This window comes from Oxyura jamaicensis, chromosome 1 (assembly GCF_011077185.1).
Source record: "Oxyura jamaicensis isolate SHBP4307 breed ruddy duck chromosome 1, BPBGC_Ojam_1.0, whole genome shotgun sequence".
NCBI classification, from domain to species: Eukaryota; Metazoa; Chordata; class Aves; order Anseriformes; family Anatidae; genus Oxyura; species Oxyura jamaicensis.
The window spans coordinates 107,655,035-107,676,815 of NC_048893.1; the positions used below are offsets into that span (position 1 = coordinate 107,655,035).

A 21,781-nucleotide genomic window follows, 5' to 3' on the forward strand; every position below is an offset into this window, starting at 1 on the left:
ACCTAGTCTAGATCAGCACTAGATCTCTGTCCACAGAATATTTCAGGTGAATGTTGCAAACACCAGGTTTTTCCCTAAGAAAGTGTTTCTAAATTCATCATGTAATTGATTCAGTCCTGTTGGTCTTAGGCATATTTGGAAGGTGCTTTATTAGCTCATGCTCTAAGGGATGCCTGTTATGGGGCTTGGAAAGGCAGGAGATGCCATGCACCCTTGCAGCAGGGCAGGACAAGCACAGTTTAAAACAACCTGGGTGGCTCCTACAGAGCTTGAGCAGATCCTGAGCTGGGTCTTTTGAGATCGCAGTTCTACCCTTAGAAACCTCAGCTGCACTTAGCTCCTGCTTTCAGCACCTGACTCCCTACTAGATCTTACTGCTTGTCAGAACATTTGTTCATTCTTCATGAATTTTAAAGCTTCAGCACCCAATATTTTCAAATAGGCTACAGGAGTGACAGACTAGCTAAAACTTCCCATTAGCTCTGCTGGTGCAGTACATCTCATTTGAAAACTCTGTTGATGGTGAGCCAAACATCTTGGCTCAAGTAATCTCTGATACTCTGATGCCCATGGGTCACGTTGGGCAGCAGAGGTGCAGGTTCGGGAGGTTACCTGACTGCCTGGTGCCAGCAACAGAGATGGAAACCTCTTTTAGCCACCGTGCACCAGTCACATGAAGTTACCAGCCCTCAAGAGGGAATACAGAGAAAAAACAACAACAACAACAACAACAACAAAATAACTATAGGAAAGCTCAGTAATTAATAATCACAATTTCTGCTTACTCCTGCCAGATGTGGATGATGGAAGGGCCAGGTCTCATTAAGCTGGTCAGGGACTGTGAAAGCCTGGGCTCTCTGCAGCATGTCAGAGAGAAAGGAAAATGTGTGAGATTAGGGAATAGGTTATTCAGCGGCTCACAGGCTTTGTATTTTGTTTAAATTAGGTTATTGATTCTCCTGTTCTTGTGCACAAGGAAGAAGTGTGGTTCAATGGCATTTTAGTTGAAGCTATAAATAAGCAAAAGATAGTCCCATTTAAGAGAAGAAATCTGTCTTTTGTGCTGGTTTGTAAACAAAACTCAAAGGAGGCAAGCGAAGAGGTCACCTCCCCATGTCCCAGACCTGGTAATGCAATGGGTCCAGGAAGCTCCACGCTGCCAAACACAGCTCCATAAGCTGACACTTTCAGCACATAAATTTCTGATATGCTAATCCTTTCACTCCCAGAAAGAGCTTTTGTTCATCCCTTGCCCCCCTGTCCCAGCAAACAAGCTGTGCCACAGCTGGTGCCCAATACACACTGGTGTGAGCAGCCCCTCCCTGGGGAGCCCTTGGTGCTGAGCTGTAGCTTGGAGGCAGGTAAGAGGTGGTCTTTTGCCTCTTCCCCAGCCTAGGTGAGGCTTGGAGGAGGTGAGGGATGCTGCCTGCCTGGAGTGGGGGGTGCCTAAAGGAGATGGAGCCAATGCTGGTACAGAGGGGACACCCTTGGGCTTGGAGGGGGGAGATGCAGACCCCTGTGCAAAGCTTGGGGGTGAACCTGGGCAGACTTGGAGGGTGAGCAGGATGCAGGAAACTTGTGTTTCATAAATGACGGGGGGCATGTGCCAGTGTGACGCTGATGCAGTTTTAATGTGTGAAATACCATTCCCACTCCAACTGGCTATACATTTCCACCACCCTCATTTATCTTCTGTATGGGCCATCAAGCATTTACTACATTACTGTAAATACAGTGGTCAGAGAAAAAATTGTTGCTTTGGGGACTGCTTTAGGTGACTGTTGGCTCTGATTTCTACTCCTATCAGAAATCTTACAGAGTTTAATGACAGTATGTGTTTTTTGCTGCTAACATCAAAGAGTGTTCTTAAAATAATTTCTGTAGTATTCTCTTTAATATATTGTTCTCATTCAGTGTAAAATTATATAGAGGTTTCTGTGTGCAGTGATGAGAATATGAACCATGGTACTTCAGACGGCTGACCTACAAACAGATGATCCACACATGAATTCAGAGCCCTCCACACCTTTGCATTTCACAGCTGCCTTTGACAGTGAGGAACATCAACACCTGAGTTACTGCTGCCATCATCTAGATACAGCCACAGAAGTATCTCATACAAAAGACATTTTCCTTTTCTTTCTCACCTATATTTATGATGCTTCCTTTCCTGAAGCTTTGACCTACAGGTGTACCTCCCTTAATTTTCCTATTTTCTTCCACACTGCTATTCACCATCCTTCTCTGGGCTCTTAAGGCATTGGAGAGCATTATCTGTATTTGCAGCCTGTCAGTTGTCTCCCCTGATCCATTTCCCACACAAACTGTTCTGCCACTTTGCCCTGACTTAGTGCATCTTCTAGCACTTCCTCTTCTTCTTTTGACACTAAGGTTATTTTAATTTTTTATATATTTTTTTTTACACTCAGTCTGGTACATTTGAAGCTCTGTGCCTCCCGCGGTGTGTCAGACATCTGCACTTTCTTCTTGCAGATCCCTGAAAACCCGTGCTGTCAGTTTAACCCTTCCCCCAGAAATCGCATTTGGGAGCAGCTTGTTCCTGCTGACATGTTTTAATGCTTTTGGACAGCCCTCCAGCGAGCAGAGTGAGGGGACAGCAGCTCTCCTGCCCATCCCTCTTCTCACGTAGCGCTGCATGTTGCAGTGTGCTCCCCATCAGGTGAGAGATCAGCTATGTGATTTCACACCTGTCCTTGCTCTTTCCTCATGTTCCCAACATCATGCCTACATCTGGCCCTGGTGTAAATATATAATTTGCACTGAGAAAACCCTAGAACATAGTACAGATCAACCTTCCTGACTGCAATAAATTCAACCTTACCGGCTCACAGGAACTTGTGTACCTGCTCTCAGCTGTGTTGCTCAGCTGATTTAGGACACCACCCTGCAAGTCTGTATTGACAGCACCAAGAGCCTCCAGCATGGAGACGATAGTTTCAGACTCTGTAGACAAATGCATCCAGTAAGTTGGCTTACCCACTTTGAAACATAATGCTACTCTACATAATATAAATATTTCAGTAATGGGATGGAAGCATTAGGTCACAACTTTTATGGGAGAGTGCATCCTTGTGCATTTAGATCAGTGGAACTTCTCCTGATGGTCTCCTGTGATCAGTGTTTACTGTTAGACCAACTGAGAATAACAACCAAAAAATAAATTAAAAAAAAAAAATACAAATCTACAACTGCAGCAAAAAAAGGGCAACACTGTTCCCAATACATTACTTGCTTGGTATTATTGTCTATAGGTCAATGAATTGCAGAAGCTGGTGCTTTAGACTTTGATTGTCTGGAAAAATATAGTAAGTGACAACAGCGAATTCTAATTTGCACCACTCTCTGTGTGCCCCTGGTAATGTCCCAGCCCATTAACATCAGGCTTTGTGGTACTTGTCCTTGCCTTGTGTGACTACCCAGCTCTAGCATTTAGGTCAGGGCTATGGAAACCTTGAACAATAGCCTCCTTCCTGTTTTAAAGTACACGTTTTTCCTCCATTAATGTCTCCACTCCATCTTCTTGCTGTACCAGAGTTTGAAATGTAATGAGGTGGTGCCAGAAGACCACATATTGCTTTGTTACGGGCATGTGAATGCAGAGCTGTGCTATTCTCTGCAGTGGATTAATGCCCTGTTGTTACAGTAGTCAGCACTGAACTTGATGTGCAGCCTCTGAAGAGGCAATAGCTCGATGTGAGCCACTCTCTAAGCACGCCAAATGGGTTTCTGTTTCTTTCTTTTTTTTTTTTTTTTTTGGTGGGGGAACGCATATAAACTGTATCGATTAAACTAAGACAACCTAAAATAAATGCAACAATCTTCCTAATCTTCCTAGTCAAGCAGAACCTGAAGTATGAAACAGAAATGCATATTTCCTTCTGCTGGATATTTACAGGCTTCTCTTCAGACATCAATACTGCTGCTAGGTCTTGTGGTTCTGTGAAGCCCTGAAATCTTGTTGAGTGCTCAGAAATTGCTGCACATTTTCTAGCAGCTTCTGTCCCTGATATTAACTAGTCTATGGCTGAACGGAAAACTGATTCAATTTTAGTGTTTCCCACAAAATGAAAACCAGATAGGCTGATGACTTTCAGGATACAAAATGAATGTTATGTGTTTTCACTCCCTTCCCCTTACCTGCTTAAGGATTTCTGCTGCTGTTTCATGTGAGCAATCAAATATCACGTAGAACTCCTTGCCCTTCTTCATCTCCTTGAGTAAAGGCCTGGCATCTTTATTCCCAGAGGGCAGCTGACGGATTTTGATTTTAATGTTGTATCTAGAAGGGGCTTTGATGAGCTCTTGCAGTCGAATTAGACCTGAAAAATGATATGCAATTATACAACTAACCATTATGTGCAGTGAGTATTTATTGTCACTTAAAAAGGGTCTCTTATCAGTCCTAACATATTTCACATATCTAAAGGATAAGTTGTTAACCTCATATTTTCCAGCTTCTGGCTGATATAGATTTTCCTTTTCATGATTACACTTTGCCTCAGCATCTAAACACTCTGAAATGTATTTGGAATTTGTTGACTCTAGGATATGTTTGTATTGATGCAATATTGATGCTGTACATTGCAAAAAATGATATAATTCTTCTTTGCTGGCAGCTAATTATTATTTCAATATTAAACAAGAACATAGAATTGAGAAAACCTCCTTACTATCTTTCCTGGGTAATATAATGCATGAGCAAATGAGGAGAGACTGAGGGAGAAAAGCTTTCAATGGCAATGTTGCTCTAAGTGAGCAACAAGTTGTTAACCTGAGCTAGTGATTAACCTGAGTGCCACTTAACAATAATTATTCTTAATAGGCATCCATATGGCTTTCATTCTCCTCATTTCAGCATACATTGCAATACCCTAGAGAGGGGAACTTTATTTTTTCCTTATCATCAGTTTAGAGACAAAAAGCTCGAGGACATAGTGAAATTAAATGACTTGCTTAAGGTCACTCAGCAAGTCTGAGATCTTCTAAAGAACTGAAATACTTCGAGATCTAACTCTGTATCTGTAAACACAAGAACATGATTTCTCGGACTATGTCTTCAGCTGGTAGAAATCTACAGGGCTTATTTGAAGTCAGTGGAGCTCAACCAGCTGAAGATTTGTCCAAGTATTTAAAGAGTGCAATTCTACTAGCTAATTCAGCACTCCTATGTAATTTGTACTGCATCCAAAAACAAAGTAAGATAGTTAAGAGTTCTTTGAGGTGTGTGATTACGATTTCTTTCTCATTACCCATGAACTTAATTTCCCCACAAAACAAAAAGCCCATGATCCCCTGCTGAGTGAAAGTAAAAGGCTGCCTTAAAAATCTGTATAGGGAGAGAGAATATGAGTAAGAAGCACTTCTTAAACAAAAATCAAGCAAATGATTAATATGAAAAAAGTCATTGCTCTCTTGCTGGGTGTGGGTATATATTTGTCTTGTGCGTGAATGTCCTTGTCTGAATGATCCAATGGTATATATAAGGCAAGATGAAGGATCACTATTTCTTCCAAGGTTAGCGAGTTATTGCTATGTTGGCTATTGGCCATTGGCTTTCATTGTTGATTTTCACTCAATTTATTGGCAATGTTTTTTGAAAAAAAGTCTTTATCTCTGCCTGCAATACTGGGTCTGTTCTTCGGAGGTCTTCAAGTATCAACAATCAATACAGAATATTAAGCATTATGAGTATTCAAATGTAAATTACTGTACACACTGTGAGATCGGAACCTGGCTGGAAGCCAGCCCGTGTAAATATGAAACAATTTGAACTCGTTATTATGAGAATAGAGCTCATGCTTCCAACACTGATTAACAAGTAGGAGAGTTTATGCAATCTGTCTGTAAAGCTGTAACTTGTCTGTATCATGCATTCAAGTGCTCCACTGTTGACTGCAGTGCCTCAGACACTATCACAAACAGTGACTCTAAGAGGAAAAAATGAGTTTGGGGATGGGGAGAGTCCAGCATGCAGAAAATCTTGCATTTAATTCACAGCAACAGATTGAGTGTTATATCTCTTTCCAGAATCAAAAAGTACTTAGCTGCCAGTATGGTGTAACTGCAAGAGCAGAATAATATTAAAATACCTGCTTCAGTCACATAACACTTGGACTTGCACTTCCCATCACTTCCTGCTGCAACATTGAATGAAAGCAAAGTCTGGTTACGGTAAACCAAAGAAATCAAAGAAACAGGTGTGAAAAGTATGCAGGTATTTTCTTGGAGGATCAGACAAAAGCCTGAATCAGCTGATTGCCATCATAATCAATAACTAGGAGGAATAACCATCAGTGTTCTTATCTTCCTCTTTTTCCTACTCAAGAACTCCAAACCCTTGGACATACTATCACCAAGACTTGACTTGTGACATATCTTAAACATTAAGCGCTTAGTCTGACTCCCAGGGGACAGGGATGAAGGCCTGGGCAAGTACAGCACTTAGAGCAGTCACTTTTATCTTGCTTGGTGAGACCAAACACCCAGTTAGGAGGCATCAGTGACTCCCCACGAGGCTGGGAATTAAGTAGTGGTTAAGATGGGAAGGGGTCAGAAGAGACATATCCTGTGCATTGGTTCACTCTCTGCAAAGTGGATGATATGGCCTAGACAGTGTTGCAGGACTGTGCTAGAGCAGGCACTTGAGTAGGACAAATACTGTTTTAGAGTATGGATAGGTGGAAGCTGTGTGGCTGGGTGTGAACTTCAGAGAGCCTGAAGAAGGTATCAGCCAGTTGTATTGAGAAGAAAAGCTCAATTTAGAACTTGAAAACAAAAGCTGTAGGGATTGAAAATCAACTTGTAGCACTAACTTGTTTGGCTTACTGTCTGTATTCTTTCATCTTTTATCCACTTTCTCCTTTTCCTTTGGAAACAGTGTTGAGAATTTTCTCTAGCGTTGATGGATTCAGTACTCTTCCAACTTGTCTTTTTGTGGTTTGAACAAGAGAAATGGTTTGCTCTGACACTTAAGTAAAATGTTCAAATATGTGAAAGTCTTTGAATATTTCATATATAAATTTGTAATGTCTAGAACTACTGCAAGTTGTGATTGACATTTTTAGGAGTTCAAACACGGCTAACATGAACATAATGTTCCAACAGGCAAATGTCATAGACACTGGTGGTAAGCATGGTAGTGTGTGTCAGTAGAAGTTGTTCAAGTTGTTCATCTCCTCCTTCCTCCACCCTCCCCTCCTTTTTTTTAATAATAAAACTGTGTAACTAGTTCAGTCATACTTTAAAAAATATGAAGAACTGTTTTTACTGCTGTGGGAGAAAGTATCCATTTTTATTAGAAAACTGTGTTAGGATTAGCCAAGTTTGACATCTCTTAGAACTGTGCAAGTTCAAAGAAAGCAAATTCAGTAAGAACTCAAATTTTGCACAGTGCTAACAGATCAAACTGATATGACAGAAATATCTAGTTCCTCCAAATCTTACAAAAAAAAAAAAAATAGGGAAAATCAAAAATCAGGGATTCTTACACAAGATGAGGATATTGATGTGGCTGCCCTTCTTAGCATCTGGTAGGTTAAAATTATTGAATTCAGGAAAGATGGAGTAGATGAGAGGCAGAGCTCAATCTGAACTACTCTTATTGTTGTTGTTAGAGATGTTCATATAAACTAACTCTTTTTAATTAATACCCAGAATAAAGGTAGATTATGGCCTGGGTACTCTAAGAATAAATTGGCTTATGCTTAATATGTAAAAATGGAGGAGCAAATATATATATTTGCTTCGGAGTCTTATTTTCCTTAGTATAGGAAAGCTATAGGTAATAGGGAGTGGGGTGAGAATTTTCAGAGAGATTTTATTCTATAGCCCAAAGCCATTAATTTACTATCAAGAAAGATAGTAAAAAAGTTACAGCTGAAAAACAGTTGGATTACAAAAACTGACAGGATGGGAAGTAGCGTTTGAGATAAGAAGGGTAGACATAAGTGATTTGGATCCTTTGGAAGCCAAAGCTCATTCAAATGAAGTGATTTTTTATTATTATTTTTTTATCATTGCTTAGTCCAAACTTGTAACTGTATTTCTCTTGATGGATGTGTCCATTCAGCAATAAAACCAATAACTACAGGAGGTGGGAGAAACCTCAGCTTGGCAAACAGTCACAATTTTGTGGCCTTTCTGCCAGAGATGGCCATGATGGGCTTGGAGCAATCCTGTAGTGTGAAGGATAAAAGCAGGAGTCTCTCAGTCTTCAGAGTAGACTCTTATGGATCATTGCAAGTTCACTGTTTCACTGTTACAGCTATGAGTTCATTGTTTGTTTAGAAATGAAAGCACTCTTCACTTACAATTAGCTACCAAGAAAAAAAAAAATCTTTGGATTTTTTTATTTTTGTAGTATAAAAATGTCAAGCACCAGAGAAATACATGAGAAATAAAAAAAAAAAAAAAAAAAAAAAAAGAGCCTGAGCTAAATGGTGCCAATCTACACCAAAATCCACATACTCTTTATAGTGATCAAAATTGACCTGTTTACTTTCCTGACTCCATGTTTATAAGATGATTGATGGTTAATTTACTTTGGAAATATCTCTGCAAATGAAGTCTCTTTAATATCTGTCATTTTTGTAACTGAACATGTACACAGCACCTAGTGTTTCAAAATGTTAACTTGATAATGGGGTGGGCTGAAAAAGACCTCTATTTGTTTACCCCTAAGTATATTTCGGCATATAAGGCTAGGAGTCCACAAGAATTCTGCTGAGCTAAACCATCTTAATAGGAATGCAAGATGATTGCTGCTGTAAGCCCAGCCTGACTTGCTCTTCTACCTCCAGCACTCTGGTATACACTGCAACTCTAAAGTGATCAGAATATTGCCAGTGAAACCTGCCCCTGGGATCCAGGAAGATATGTTCTTCTTTTGTGCTGTCTACAGTGTGGAAATTTAACATTTTTAGCCTTAAAACTAAATTTGGTGTGGTTTTTGTTTGTTTGTTTTTCAAGCAGAATTTTGTCTTTCAGTCAATGTGACTTTATATATATATATATATTTACATATTCCTTTTAAAGGCTTAGAGATCTGCTTTCATGACTCAGCCAGGAATGTTTTATGCCGGTATCAAAGAATCAACTTAAATGTTGCTTGCGCATCTGTAGAGCTCTGAAAGGTGTTATATTTATGTAGGCAATGAGAATTGAAAGGGAAATGCAAATCTCAGAGCAGAATTGACAGTGAAGTGCTTACTTTGCACCAATGCGAGCTAACACACAGGATTTTTCATAAATGCATGCAGTTCATCTACATCTTAAAAAATACATAAAAAGATAGTGTTGAAGGATTGGGATGGTGAGTTTACAGTGCAATAACTGATATGCTTTAGCTACCCCACTGTAAAATGTTGCTGGAGGTAAGAGATCTACCAATAGGTAAGGTGATGCTGTGACACAATCCTCAGCTGGTTTCACCTCATCTACAACTCCAACACTTCGGTCTGTCCAGGATCTTTACCATGGGTTTCTTCACATTGGTTAGAGGAGGAACTTTAGCAATGGATCCTTGATAATGATAGTTTAGTATTGGCCAATAAAGACCAATTTAAAAATGCAGTCTTTGGGCCCTGGTGATAGAGCAGAGCTGTGGTCTGTGCCCCTCCAGTGCTTCTATCCATCAGCTAACTTCAGTGTCTCGGCTGCTCTGCTCCCAGCTCCAGCCAGCACACCAGCAGATGCTGTGGGCACAGGGAGCTTTGTGTCTTTGCTGGACAGCTATGGGTACTGCTTGTCCCAGGAGGAGGACAAAGAATGTCACAAGGAATGAATGATCTTCTCTGAGTTAAGAGTCCCAGGATAGGAACATTTACATGAATTGCACCTTTTAGATTCAGCATTCAGTCACCAGCTGATGACTGGGTTTGTTTTTTCTAAGACAGTTCCAAGGAAGAAGAGAGCATCTGCATTAAAAATGCTACAGTTTGAGCTTTTAGTTTGTAAATGCATTCTTTTAAAGATCAACCCCTCACTGAGACAGGGAATCCCAGATCAGCCCCACATTAGAATACTTACCAGTTTGAAGCTGTGTTACTGGTTCCACAAACAGGAAGTGAAATGTGACTCAGTACCAAGAACCTACCTCCTGGTGACTTAACTTCTGATGAAGTGAACACCTTTCCAAAAGCCATAGGAGTGGAAGCACAACTGTGCCTGAAGAGATCTTTCTCTTCTATATTCTGGGGAAAGCTGCTGTAAGAATGCCAAACTGAACTATCACAGGCACTCTCTCACAGAATTTATCCATGTACTCACATTAGCAGAAGCACATAGCACATGACTTGCAGCACAGCAGTACTACTTACCTGTGCTGTCTTCATATACTACTGTTACTATTTTCCAGTTGTAGTATAGTACAAGATCCAAAACTGCTCTGCTGATGGCTGCATAGTCTGGGTAGAGGTTGATATAAAAAGCGTCCTTGTGATCTACTGTAGGGTGTTTCCATCGGGTCTGAATATGTGGGACTTCGAGTGCATTACAAATGGACTGCACAGCGCTGACAGAGGAGCTGTGGGAAGGTCCAAAGAGGGCAGCTACACCAAGAGCGAGCTGATCACATGCTGTGGGGAGAGGAGGGGAGGGGGGAGGGGTTGAGAATGAAGTTGCTGGTCAGCAAAAGCAGGAAACTTGCCTGGCATTTGCCAAGATAGTTTATTCTCCATCCATTCTTACGATTTCAAAGTGGCAACGTGTAACCATGTTGCTCCAAGATTCACTTGGAAATGGTCCCTGAAAATGGTGTTACTGATTAGCAATATATCCTAGAACCAGTTTCCTACTTATAAAAAACAAAACAAAACAACTTCTCTGTCTATTGCCTTCAAATTGCATTGATTCCCAAACTGCCTTTCTCTGAATGGCATTATCCTGGAGAAACCAGGAGATTTCTGACTATGGGCTTGCCAAAGGGATGTCACTTGAATTAAGTTTCATGGCAGTGTGTCAGGGAATATGTTCATGGAATCGCAACAGACACCATACAGATTCCCCCCATGACTGGCAAACTACTACCAAGTGAGTTGCTTTAATTTCAGGCTACTGAAGTAATATAAACAGAAAAGGCCAATTTGATTCATGGTGCTCCATAATCGGTGTTTACAGAAGATGCAGTAAAGCCTAAAGGCCCCAGTAACAACACAGAGAAATAAAGAGCCAACATCACTGATATTTTAATACCTTTCCAAATCAGTCTGATGCTTGTATCAACAAAGGCTTCTTTCCCATTGTGCCTGTATCTCATCCAATGTGGTTAGTATTTCCAGAAAAGAATCCCTTCTGTAGGTGTCTTTTTATTTTTCTTCCCCTCCCATGTCTTTTCAGGCTAACTGACATAAGATGAAGTAATTTTAATTACCTTTGTCCATTCGTAAAATATACCACAAATGTTTCTAATAAGCTATTTATGGACTGGGACAAACCTCTGCACTGACTTGCAATGCTGTACTCTTTGTAAGGTAGTTCTTTGTGTAAAATCTTGAAATTATTGCTGTTGGATGAAATACTAAGTATCTGAACACCCACAATGAGCCAAGATATTTTAAATTAATATTTAGTCTCTGATAGTAATAGAATATGACAGAAAATCAATTATTTTCTGTTTTCAGTCTACAAATGGGTGTTTTACAGACAGCATAAAATGCACAGGCTTTCAAGGTTTAATTCAGAAGCCTTCTGAAAGGATAACAGATTTTAATGTGAAATTGCATAAATAATATCAATAATTCGTGCAGAGAAGAAATTACTATTGTCTGCATGGATCCCTTGTGCTTTAGTGTGTAGAATTACAAAAATATTTGTAATGAACTCCTTCCTACAGATTAAATGGTGAAGACACTGAAGTATTTTTACAATAGTCACAGAAGAGATTCTCACTATAGAGGGAATCTAAAATCCTCTCTGGAGGTCTGGATTATATGGATTAAAAATGCAGAGTATTTGATTTTTGATAGCATGTAGTTCCAGCATATATTTGATATTTGAAGAAAAAAAAAAAAAAAAAAAAAGCATTAAACAGAATTTAAAGCTATCCTTGATGTTCTTTGAAAATATTCTTCTTCTTTTTTTATTTTTTTTATTTTTTTATTTTTTCCCCAATCTTCAGTAAGAAACTAAAGTACTGTGAGGAGAATTTAGTGACTTAGACATTTAAAAAACAGAAACTTAACAGTGTTCTAACATGATTCATGATGTGAAGTGAATTAATTTTCATCCTTCATTTGTCTTATAGCAAACATATCTTTTAACTTATACCAAACATATCTTGTACATTTTACAGAAAGAGATGTTATAATGAACGGCAAAACACATCTGCAAAGTCTTTGTGACTTATGGGTCTTTTCCCAAACAAGTTTGCATAGATTCTGTGCACACTATATAATTTCAGGAACTAGACTGCTGAATATAAAATTTTAGCAAACTTCAATGTTGCCTCCTAGAGGTGAAGAAATACACTGTGCCTAAGAAAGTTGTGGGTTTTTTCCCCTTTCTATTTACATTTGCAAGTAAATTAGATGCAAGTAATTGGACCATAATTTTCCCTTCAGGAAAAATAAATAATAGGCAAAAAGTTCCAAACTTGTCCACTCCGTGTCTTATAGTTGTTTATAACAGAGGAACTGTACTTCTGTTTAACTCATTGAAGTGTTAATATTCAGGACTGGGGCACTACTGGCCTCTGCTCTTTAAAGTACAACAGAAATCATTTGTTATGAATAATGGATATCTGTGTGCATGTGCTAATTATGGGTTGTGACATCCCACTGTGCTCCCTGTTAGGCAGTGATCATTTTCAGCAGAATTCCAGGTGGCAAATCTATTTTTTGGAAAGAAAAACGGGTTGGACCTGCCTCCTTCCATCTGGGGCTCTTAGCATGCAGACAGGATGTAGGTGTTTTATCAGAAACTAGATGACAAGACCAACCTCAGCTTGATTCTCTTTGAAATATAATTTTTATGTTACTGTTTGTATACACATATTATAATTGGAACAGAAGATCAGGCAGTGGCAAGGTAGTATAGAACATGTATGTTACTGACACAGTAATTGAGATAATTACCTCTTCTGGAGGCTTCAAAACTATCAAAAAGGTTAATTCTCTGGATGTCATAGGTTAATGTTGTATTAGGCATCAGAGTTCTGTTTCTATTAATGTTGGTGACTGCAAACTTGAAAGCCAATTCTTCAATATTAACAGGTTCATTTTCCACAGTTTCAAAGATCCCTCCTGTTGATACAGAGATAAATGAGAAGTATTATTCACCTCTTCATCACTGTACATAAAAAAGAGAAAAATAAATTATGAGCAACAATAAGCTGAGTGTTCATAAAGGTAAACAGTTTAAATCGCTGTTAAAAGCAAAAGCACATTGGACCATTAGTTTTTATCTACAATGTCACTGTAGGTTAACTCAATATTATGAATGCTGGTTAGACAAACATCTGTGAAAGACAATACATGTTTATCATTCAGGCTTTCTGTAGTAAAACGTTTAAATGCTTGCAAAAACTTCTGTCAAGTTGCCAACTAAAAACAATAGCCATATACATTGGTCTTGTTTGCCCTGCTCAGTGTAATCTATGTTTAGAGATGAAACTTGGATGAGCTGGAGATATTTTCTGAAGTGTTTCTACAGATCTTGACAGTACAAGTTCCACATTTAAAAGTGATATGTAGCTTGAGTAGAAAAGGACCAAAAATTTCCGCTCGAGGTCTTTGCCTTAAAAGGGCTTTTTTATTATTATTATTTACATGTTACCAACAAATGTTGGCCGTTTCTCAGTTTTCTTGGGGACAGGTGGATATTTTTGCTTTATCAAAGCTCATTGATGTACAAGTTGAACTTGTTGATATAAAACAGCTGAGCCACATGCTGCTCCCACAGAAGATTCTGCCTGTGTGCGAAAGTGATAAGTGATATCCCCAGTGATGTAGTGTCTACCAGTACCATCATGACACTGCTTTAAAGTCCCCTTGCAAGCGCAGTGCTGCATCTAGCATAATTGCTCTCAACTTCCTATTGTTCCTCTAAATTCTTCCTTTAACATCTGTTCTGAACTATTTGAACAATGAGGTGTCCCAGCCCTTCTGTGCAGTTTCAGTTGGGCAACTGCTATTTGCAGTTTCAGTTGGGCAACCGCTCAATTTGTCAAAACTTATTTTCTACCTTTCAAACTAAAATTATACATATTTCTTGCTCCTTGTTAAAACAGGTGGTATCAATAAGAACTTTAAAATGGAAGTAAGTTTTCCAGAAGAGGACCTGTAAAGAATGAATTTTAGGTTTGGAGGCACTATGAATTATTTTGGCATGTATTCTGAGATGGGAAAGGTGCCTGTGTTTCAAGTCAACAGACCATCCCACTTATATTGGGATGTCTACTCCCTCTAGCCTCTGGAGAATATATTATGCCAACAACATATCCAGCCTATCTAGGAGCACTGGGATTTGATGAATGCATAACAAACACAGCTAATTTGAAAAAAAATAGCTCCTTTAAACAGCAATCTCCAGCTTCAGTACTTGATTTTGCAAGTATAATTTACTCATTTAGTGCAAGTCACTAGAGAATACTTTGGATTTCTCAGTTACATATTTTCACATTTCCCCATGTGAAATTTGAGCCCTAGATATCGCTTTATATTTTCCAAGCATCAGAATGTATTCAGCTAATGTGCTGCAATCTCTTGCAATTTTGATGTCACCAGTGTAGGAATAGTGCAGTCATTAGCTGATAATCAGGAAATGGAAACACAGTGGAATTAAAACCTGTTTTGAATTTTAACTCAGCAATGAAAACACTGGAGACTATCAAACCCAAGTTGGCAATGTAATCTCTAGCTACTCTTGAATACACAGCATTATACATTATTTCTCAAAACCATATGTAACAGCACCTTCGCATGACTTAAGCAATTCCACCAACTTAACCAATTTTCTCATTTACTAAATGGATTTCAACTTTCATTTTAGTTAGATAGATCTTTCAGAGCCTATAATTCCTCATGACAATGATGATCCCAACAAGCTTACTTCTTTTCTGATTCAACAAAATTTACTTTCCTTACTTACATCTATGGAAGACAAGTGTTTTCAGTTGGCGATAATGTCAGTTTGTTCTTAGACCAGCAAGATACACCTGTTGTGTTTTGCTTGGACCCCTACTAGGATTAGTAGAACATTGTTTCATAAGGCAAGGTGGAATCCACTGAGTATAATCAATAGGCTGAGATAACTTTTTAATTAGACAGTTGATGTTAGCAAAAAATCTTTTCCATCATGGAAACTATTACTGTGCTGTGCTTTTTCATTCTGTTTGCTTGTTTAGCTTAAAATAACTTTTTTCAAATACCATGAGATAGTCTTCATGTCCTATGCATACACATAAATGCAAACATTTTCTCATTTTAGGACTAGGACTTTTTCCAAACCTCTAATCAGTTTTCTATTAAATTGAGATTAATTTTAATTGATGTATATGCAGGAGCTATTTATACTTCATTAATATAAATTTGCAGAATTTTTGCTTGGTCCCCTTTAAAAAAGAGTTGAAATTCATAGGGCAGAGGGAAGGAGTGGAAGGAAAGGAGGACTGATGGATAGTGTGAAAGTTTTGCTAAGCAAGCTAATCAAAACAGCATATGCACCGTTGTATATACTTCAAATGTATTCAGATATGTCTCTCTGACAGTCAGATGTACAATCAATATGTTGGTACCCTTTCAACACATTTTTCTTGTTTCTTTCGTCCATGTTAACATATCAGTAACGCACTTACAGAGAACTTTGATTTCATGTTATAATTTATTGGTGAGATAGTCCGGGTAGGTCTGCGTAGGAACAGAACAGGTGGTCATGACATTCATAATTTATGCATGAAATATAGTTCATAGAATCACAGATTCATAGAACATTTTGGATGGGAAGGCACCTTAAATATCATCTTGTTCCAACCCCCTGCCATGGGCAGGACACCTCCCACCAGACCAGGTTGCCCAAAGCCCCATCCAGCCTGGCCTTGAACACCTCCAGGGATGGGGCATCCACAGCTTCTCTGGGCAACCTGTGCCAGTGCCTCACTGCCCTCACAGTAACAGGTTTCTTCCTAGTATCTAATCTAAATACATGCTCTTTCAGTTTAAAGCCATTACTCCTTGTCTTCTCACTACACTCCCTGACGGAGTCCTTCCCCAGCTTTCCTGTAGGCCCCCTTTAGGTACTGGAAGGCCGCTGTAAAGTCTCCCCAGAGCCTTCTCTTCTCCACACTGAAAAACCTAAGCTCCCTCAGACTATCTTCATAGGAGAGGTGCTCCATCCCCCTGACCATCTTTGTTGTCCCATCTGGACTCATTCTAATACTTCCACATCCTTCTTGTGCTGTGTGCCCCAGAGCTGGATACAGTACTCCCCTACTCCATAAGAGCAGAGGGAGAGAATCACCTCCCTCGACCAGTCAGCTCCACTTCTTTTGATGGAGCCCAGAATATATAGTTGGTTTTCTGGGCTGAAAAATGCACATGGCTGGCTCATATTCAGTTTTTCATCCACTAATATGCCCAAATCCTTTCCCGCAGGGCTCTCCTTCAGCCATTCCTTTAGCTGAACTAGAGATGTTAAACAAGGTGCCATTTAGAGTCTCTGAAAGATAGTGCTCTCCTTCTCCACCCCAATGATAGGGAAATTTTGAGACCACTAGCATCATTCTCCAAGCCAATAAATGTTTATTTGACTACATGTTCTCTTGGTTAAACCCTGAAGTAAGCACAAAGAGAGAGGCCCTGCTGCCCATGAAGAAAGTCCGTGAGATAGTTTATGGAGGGAATCACTGTTTGTTGTGAGTGAAGTTTGGGAAAACCTTGAACTACTACTTATTTGAGCCTGATTTTTCTGTTGGGACCTACGGGTATAAAAAGAGCTGAATCAATCTATAAATTTGCATCACAAACAAAGCAGCAAATACAATCAGGCTGTTTCATTCTGTTGTGTTTTCATCCATGTACTCTTAATGAAATCCAGCAATTTAGTAAATAGTTTCTCTTCTCCCATGTTCTGCTGATGACTTACAGTCAAGCTCAGAATATATTTGTAAGGTCCAGGTTAAAAGAGAAATAGCAGAGTAAGTGACAAGTTTGACGAAGAACCCAACTGTCAGATGATTCATTTAAATCAAGTAATTACTGTACAACACTTTAAAAACAAATTAACCAAAGGGTTCTACAAGGGAAGGGAAAAAAATCAATGTTAACTCAAGATATAAATGATGTTCCAGAAATGAGGCTATTACTGCTAAGGACAAAAACAAGCACTGGTTTTCAAGGTAGGCCACTGGTAACACATACATGGGACAAAGCTTGGTTTTTGAAACCTCCATTTCACCTCCCTCCTCTCCTCCCCAGTAGCTCCCCAGGATATGCTCTGCTGCAGCTTCAGCCAACCGAAGGCTGCTTAGCCCTGGGCAGAGGCGGGCCTGTCCTTTCTTCAAGGGTAGTTGGGCACTGGAACAGGCTCCCCAAGCTCCTCCCCAAGCCTGAAAGAGTTCAAGAAGTGCTTGGACAATGCTCTCAGACACATGGTCTCATTTTTGGGTGGTCTTGTGAGGAGCCAGGTGTTGGACTCAATGATCCTTGTGGGTCCCTTCCAACTTGGGTTATTCTATGATTTGATGGTTCTGCAGCAGTGCCATATTTGCTGCCATGATGTGCAGTTTCAGTCTATTGAGTCAGCTGAAAGCTGAGTACCCCACATCAAGTGAGTGCAGGATCTATAGGGGCTGCTCTGGTTCTTATGTCAAAACTTCCCAGGGGCTGTGCCAGCAGATATGGCTGAGGAATGTTGCTGTGCTCTGGTCCCACATGCCCTGTTGCTTGCAGGCTGCAGAGTGTCAAAGCCAGATGTACATTATCCAATCCTACTGCATGCAGGGAGTAGCTCTACATCAGCCACTGGCGAGCACATCAGTGGGAGAACCCAGCAGTCATGTTCATTTAACAGATAATGCTGCTTCAGTGCACAACATGTGTGGAAAAAAAAAAATGCATTTAGCATTTACTTTAGGAAGTGGTGTCTCAGAGGCTGAAGAAAAAAGCTGTTTTTTTCTCCTACTTTTAATTTAGCCATGGAAAGTAAGAGAAAAATGACTACTTTGCTAATGTTGCTCTGACAGAAATGAGATCTGAGCCACATGAGTGACTACTCTTCAGAAAACAGCAAGGGATGCAAGTCAAACTGACAAATATGACAAAGCATCAGCCCCATTCATCCTTTGAAAAAAAAAAAAAAAAAAAAAAAAAAACCTACGGCAAGTAAAATGTCAAAAATATAAAAGCACACCTCAGTAGGCTCCTGAAAAAGCAGCTTCAGTTCTTCTGAGCAAGCAAATATTTCCATTTAACGGGGTCATCATGGACTGAAAGAGTTTTAGAAAAGGTCACGGCTGAATCAATTTCCATATCTCTGAATGGGTATCAACATTTTGCTTCAAGACATGGCACAGCCCAATACCACGGATCTAGTATATTCTTTTAGCTGCATGAACACAGAATTGCCTGAGTAGACATGAAGGAATTTCTGTGATTTCAGTCAGTGGTATTATTTGATGCTTTCAAAGTTAAATGCTAACTTCTCAACACATATATATTTTTTAAAGCTGTATCCTGCTTGCAGAGATTTTCCTTACCTAACATAAGAACAATGCTTTTTTTTTTTTCTTTTTCTTTTAATTTTGTACTCCCTATTAAATTACTGCAGAAAGCCACTTGGATTGGAGGTAGGCTTCCAGAGAAAAACAGTCCTAATAGCCTGCAAAATAGAGGTGTGAAACTACAACTGCTTTTTGAGGGTGGTCTATATTACCCTCTGACACCTAAGGGGGAATAAAGAGGAAAAACATGTTCTGCCCTTAAACCAGCCTGAAACCCAGCGGTTGCCATGGACATGCCAAAAGAGCAGTTATTTTTCAAATTTAGATCTTTCTCTGAAACATTCTTATGTTCATTATCTTGTTAGAAAAACTTCATATTTCCCAATTAAATTTTCTGTGAGTATCTCCAGCTCACTGGTGGCTGCATGACGCAAGTTTATGGCAGGTCTCTGCCCATGCTTACACACTGGACCAGTGGTTAACCTCCTTTGCACAGCATATATAAGCTATTGAACCACCCTCCAGATATTTTTAAATTCTTTATCACTAAAGTAATTCTTTCTGCTTTTTGACCAATGAAAAATGCTGTCATTGGACGTAAGTCGTGTTTGTATTGTTAAAACTGAGAAAAGAGAGAGTTGCTGAACACTAGATACAATATTCAAGGACCATAGGTAAAGCTACCAGACACAATGAGATTTTAAAAATATATCACTGGGATTTTTATTTGCTGACAGCTTTTCATCCCTTAGCGTACCACCTCTGTCCTACATCCAGCAGTTCCAGCAACTTAAGGAGAGTAGCACAGCTACTCATACATACGCATGATTCCAGTAGTAAGCATGTTAATACTAATTCAAAGTATCTGGATATTATGACAGAAATTAAAGTGAGAGATAGGAGGAGTTTAAAAACCTCAGAAGCCATATGTAGTTTATGTTCTTGTTCAGATTCTACATTCAAATGGCAAAAGAAGGCTATTTGAAAACAAATATGCTGACCATGCAGTGAAAAGTGCTTGAAATATTAAAAGGTATAATCAAATAAGAATGGAAAAATATTGTTAGCAACTAAGATTTTCTTCATAAAGACACAGGAATTTTTCTCTTCCCTAGGGGAAAAAAAAAAGAAAAAGAAAAAAAAAAGAAAAAAAAAGTTTTTATTGTTATAGTTCTCTCCAATTAAGTATAAAACTACATTTCTACAAGGCTGATGTCCAAGTGTCCTTTCCTTGCTCAGAGGATATCCTAGTTTCATAGACTGAGCATGACATGCACCTTCTCGCCTGCCTGGGGAGACGTTTGTTTCACAAGAGGTCACACCGAATCAGCGATGTGGAGGCACATGGCCCACTGGAAATCACTACTTCATCCCCGAGGCTTTGAGACACTGACAGCTTTCAACGGCATCCTAGTGCCACAATGTGCAGGTGGTTTGCTAGCAGGATTTCCAGAAACACCTATCTCCCAGAGGGACTAATGCTTCAAAAAGCCTCCCCTCTTTTTCCCAGCACCGTCTGAACACCATGAGGTCTGTGAGACCTCATTAAAACCCACCTGTCTGCCACTGAAGAGAAAAGAGAGTTAAAATCCTAATAATTGTGCAGCTACATGTCACTGGCATCCTGAAAGAGGAGCTATTGCTGATGCTAAGTTAACGTAGGAGATTCATAAAGCCAAATTAACATACAGTTTGCCCTCGCTCTCAGTCGATACGGACGCAGACTCACACCACTCTGCTGCCTGAATGGCTGTGGGCTCACACACACCTCTGACTGTCAGTGGGGCTGGTGGAGTGCTCGGGCTATAGATGCTATCCTGAAATGGAGCCAGGCAGAACAGTACATATAAAGAATTTTCCTGCAAATAATGTCCACTTACACAGTTAAAGAGGGTGCTGCTAGGACTGAAAGCACTTGCTGCTAGAAAACACCCCAAGCATTTTTCTCCATCCTTGCCTTTTACCAGAGGACTTCTCCTATGCCACAAGGAGCCTGACTGAGAGCCCGTGCAAATGTGCTCATCACAGAGCTAAGTCTGGGCATTCATCTTACAGGGAAAGAGTAACCAAATGGTTACTTGCAGGCTTACCTTTAGCAGACAGTTTAACAGTATCTTTCTTTTTAAAGTTCACTCACCAACTGTGTAAGATTAGTCCAGAAATTGCATATTACCTCTAATTTATACATGACCTAAAAACTGCTCTATTGTATGTGTGAGTTAAAAAAGAAGAAAGTTTCTCAGGAATAATCATAAACAATCGCAATCCTATAACCAACAATAATTGCATTTTACGTTCACAAATCCAGACTGAAATGGGCTTACTCCCCTAGGTTTTGATGGAATTAAATGCATGGGTTTTGCATTCAGCTCACAGAATATAAACTAAACACATTAGCATTCTTCGCACGGGTGAGTTTAGCCTTGCAACAGGGACCTTTGAGTTAGGCAGCTATTATCATCCTCATTTTACAGACAGTGAAGCTGAGAGCTTGAGTGACTTTTCTGCCATCACTCCCTCTTCAATCTGTTCAAACACTGCCTTGGAAGTCCTCCACACATTGGTCTTTCCTTCAGCCTCTTCCCTCCCTTTTGGAAGCCCCAGTCCTTACCTCAGCATTTGCCATCTTTGCATTCACCCAGCTTGTTTTTCTGCCCATCACGCCTCTGATTTCTTTCTATACCCTGCCAAATGTCACGGCCATCTCACTGCCTGTGCCTGATCCTGGATTTGGAACATGATCTCTGAAACCTTTCATCCTTCCGTAGCCTCCTCCTTCTGGGATGCACTTCAAACAACACTTGAAGCCCATACCTTTTCCTCACTCCACCTTCATTGTTTCCAGCAATCCAAATCAAAAATAAAAGAAAAGACAGTGGGCACAAAAGGCAAATACCACACTCTGGTCTTCACCAGGATTACTGGCGTCCCTTACCCTCACCTCTGTGTTTATTTTCTCTGCTGTCTCTGTAGATAGCAAACATCTCCAGACTACAAAAAATATAAATAATATAATATAATATAATATAAATATAATATAATATAATATAAATATAAATATAAATATATATATATAAATATATAAATATATAAATATATAATATAAAT

General features: G+C 39.5%; 1 protein-coding gene and 1 long non-coding RNA gene across 4 annotated transcripts in view; both read right to left on the bottom strand.

Annotated features, from left to right (window-relative positions):
• The window catches only part of GRIK1 (glutamate ionotropic receptor kainate type subunit 1), a 164,970-nt gene that overhangs the window by 64,096 nt on the left and 79,093 nt on the right, over nt 1–21,781 (bottom strand). For all 3 annotated transcript variants that reach the window (XM_035315585.1, XM_035315583.1, XM_035315584.1), the window contains exons 2-4: nt 13,092–13,259; nt 10,338–10,595; nt 4,159–4,340 (exon numbers count right to left, since the gene is read on the bottom strand). In XM_035315585.1, coding sequence (XP_035171476.1) covers nt 4,159–4,340; nt 10,338–10,595; nt 13,092–13,259 — 608 coding nt within the window. The remainder of the gene's footprint in view (nt 1–4,158; nt 4,341–10,337; nt 10,596–13,091; nt 13,260–21,781) is intronic.
• The window catches only part of LOC118160695, a 10,708-nt gene continuing 5,249 nt past the window's right edge, over nt 16,323–21,781 (bottom strand). The window contains exon 3 of the long non-coding RNA XR_004747638.1: nt 16,323–16,379. This is a non-coding gene — a long non-coding RNA (uncharacterized LOC118160695). The remainder of the gene's footprint in view (nt 16,380–21,781) is intronic.